Below are 3,170 nucleotides of genomic sequence, written 5' to 3' on the forward strand. Positions count from 1 at the left end.
GCCTGCGTGGCTTTGCAATCAGATGTGCCTCTTTTAAGGGGTGTTTTTCTCTTGTATAAGAGACTCACGTGAACTCGGGGCTCACCGATGGGGAGCATGGTGATTGATGACCAACGATGGCATTGATGACGCTGTAAATTGAAAACTCAAAGTGCCGGCGCCAGCCCTGCTGCAGGAGCAGGGGGTGAGGACCGTGGGCACGGCAGGTGACGGGCGCAGGGCTGGCGGCAGCATGGGAGGCTGGGGGGCTCACACGCCCCCAGCTCGTGTGCTTGGGGGGCCCCAGATCACCAGCTGTGGGGCTGAGCCCAGATCCGTCGGACTTCTTTGGGCAAACGGGGAGCTGCCCCTGCTGAGCTCCTCTCTCTGCCTTCCCCTCCCCAGTGTGACCAGTACAAGAAAGGAATAATTTCTGGCTCCACGTGCAAAGATCTGTGTGAGGAGCGCAGCCTCCTCTTCCAGCACTGCCTCTCCTCCTCTCCAACCCAGCAGGTAGGTCTCTGCCCCCCGGGAGACCACCGCACGGCAGGGGATGGGTGGAAACATCAAACCCGGGAAATGTCCTTCTCCACCCACCCGCATGTCTGCTCCTCACCCCATCCCTGGTACCTGTCCTGAACGGAACCAGAAACCAGTTCTCTGCACTTGCCAGTGTTTTCCTCTTGTCTCCACCATGTCCCCTCTCCTTTGCTGTAGGTTTACAGTGGGCTCTGGAGGGAGAGGGAGGTGATCATCAAATGTGGGATCGAAGAAGCCTTGAAGGCAGACAGCCACCCAGACTCTGTGCCCAGGAGGGACGTGGTCCTCTTTGACAAACCGACACGAGGCACATCGATGGATGAGTTCAAAGAAATGCTTCTGAACTTCCTAAAGGTCAGTGCGGAGGTTGCCTCAGGGATCTTGTGGGCCTGGGATGTCACTTGTGATTCAGAAAGACTAAACGCACCTTTCCTTCCCCTGAAATGAGAGCTCCTCCGGCCCGTGCTCCCCCATCAGCTGCTGGGCGCTGGGCAGGGCTCCTTACCATATACTGCAGAGCAAGTACTGGATTAGCCAAGAAAAACCTCCCTTCTCACACAGGAATTCTTATTTGCAAGATTTTAGTAGCAGCAACCCTGGAGGCCGCTGTGCCATGGCTGCGGGTGGCATCTGTGCTGGGCAGAGCTTATTCACAAGCCCATGGGCGGCCCCGGCAGTGCCGGCACGGCTGCAGCAGCTACCCCTGCCCAGGGCCTCTGCCGCCTCGGTGGGACAGCAGTGCCGCCAGCCTTTGCTCTCCAAAGCTTGCTCCCACCCAGGTCCAGAGCAGCCCTGAGGCTGGTAAAACTCTGCTGGAGCTCAATCCATCCAACCGTACGCTATGGCATGGCACCGAATTTGCTTGCGCACGGTGGCTGTTTCCTCCTCTCCAAAGCTCAGTTCTTTGCTTCCCCAGTTCAGTTTTGTGATCGAAGCCTGGACACGGAGAGCTGCAAAGGTCTGATGCCACTTGTTGTTCTGTTCACAGTCCAACTTGGGAGACCAGCCTTCTCTTGCAGCCTTGGTGAGCCGGATCATTGCCATGGCAGATGTGAACCGGGATGGGAAAGTGTCTTTAGCAGAGGCCAAATCCATCTGGGCGCTACTTCAGCTCAATGAGTTTCTTCTCATGCTCTCCTTGCACGAGAAAGAGCATACTTCCAAACTGCTGGGGCACTGCGGGGACCTCTACGTCACTGAGAAGATCCCCCACACCTCCCTCTACGGAGTGGATGTCCCCCCCTTCCTCCAGTCGCTTCTGCCTTCAGTCGTCCACCAAATCATCCACCAGTGGTTTGCACCAGCGTGGCCCCGGAGGGCAAAGATCGCCATCGGCCTTCTGGAGTTCGTGGAGGAGATATTCCACGGGACCTATGGGAACTTCTACATCTGCGAGACCAGCTTTAAGAACGTGGGCTACAACGACAAGTATGACTTCAAAATGGTCAACCTGAGGAAGGTGGCAACGGAGATGACAATCAGAGGTTTCCTCAAGGGACGTCACTGTGAGCAGAACATGGACTGCACCTACGGGAAGGACTGTATGGCGACGTGCGACAAACTCATGAAGCAATGCAAAAGTGACGTGGTGCAGCCCAACCTGGCGAAGGTCTGCGGGTTGCTGCAGGACTACCTGCTGTACGGAGCACCGCCGGAGCTGAAAGAAGAGCTGCAGAAGCAGCTCCGAACTTGCATGACCCTCAGTGGCCTGGCCAGCCAGATGGAAGTGCACCACTCCCTCGTGCTGAACAACCTCAAGACCTTGCTCTGGAAGAAGATTTCAAACACCAAATATTCCTAACGGGGGAATCATGGCCCTGGAATTTAGAACCTGCAATCTTGGAGTAAAGTCCAAGGGTCAAAGGCCTGTTTCTCCATCGTCTCCCCCACAGGAAAAATACACCCTGCAGAGGGAGTTCAGCATAGCTGCAGCCCCTTCTCCTTCATGGAAAACCAACCATCATGACTTCCACCGCCCAGCAGGATCATCGATACAGTCAGCAAGAGCGTGCTGCAGAGCTGGGACACCAGGAGCCGGGCTGAACGGGCTTGGGGGAAGAAGATGGCACAGGAAAGCGATAAGGAAGCGGAGCCCAGCTGGATGCATCTAACTGTTTCTTGATGAACAGGAAAGCAGTGCAGAGAGACGAGAATGAATCATTCATGCTGTACTTGTCACCTCTTCTTTTGATGAACGTCTCCGATGTAAATAAATAGCTTTTACGTGAATCACACCAGTACATCAATAGCCAAACAGCAGCCTTTTAAGTACCAGCTTGCTTGTGATTTAAAAAAGAGGAAAGAGGTAGATTTCCCTATTCAGAAGTCTCTTTCCTTTAGTGTCTGAGTCATCCGCCATCAGATCCAGCTGTAACTTAGGAAGCAGATAAGCTGTCTTTTCCACAGCAGAGAATCCTGGCAATTATTTCATTCCTTTTTTAAGTGCCTGACCCCAGGCAGCGATGCGATGGCTTGTGTGAGGCTCCCACCCAGCTGCTCCTGCCCGCAGGCTGAACTGGCAGCACAGGCCATCCCCGTCATGCGTTGGGCTTTGGAAGCATCTAAGGCCAAAAATAGCTTAAAGGAAAAGGGCTATAACATGAACAATCCTGACCAGTTACCGTATGTGCTCTGTGTGTTACTGCCCACAA

The 3,170-nt window shown here is 54.5% G+C and overlaps 1 protein-coding gene across 1 annotated transcript; it reads left to right on the top strand.

Annotated features, from left to right (window-relative positions):
• Positions 1-384: 384 nt before the first annotated feature.
• Positions 385-2,741, top strand: FAM69B (family with sequence similarity 69, member B; the record flags this gene model as incomplete). Its single annotated transcript, XM_010295344.1, has 3 exons — positions 385-492; positions 697-873; positions 1,508-2,741. Coding segments are annotated over 3 exons (1,098 nt in total), but the record flags the coding sequence as incomplete, so codon positions are not given.
• Positions 2,742-3,170: the final 429 nt, after the last annotated feature.

The sequence above is a fragment of the Phaethon lepturus genome, unplaced genomic scaffold (genome assembly GCF_000687285.1).
Source record: "Phaethon lepturus isolate BGI_N335 unplaced genomic scaffold, ASM68728v1 scaffold27779, whole genome shotgun sequence".
NCBI lineage: Eukaryota > Metazoa > Chordata > Aves > Phaethontiformes > Phaethontidae > Phaethon > Phaethon lepturus.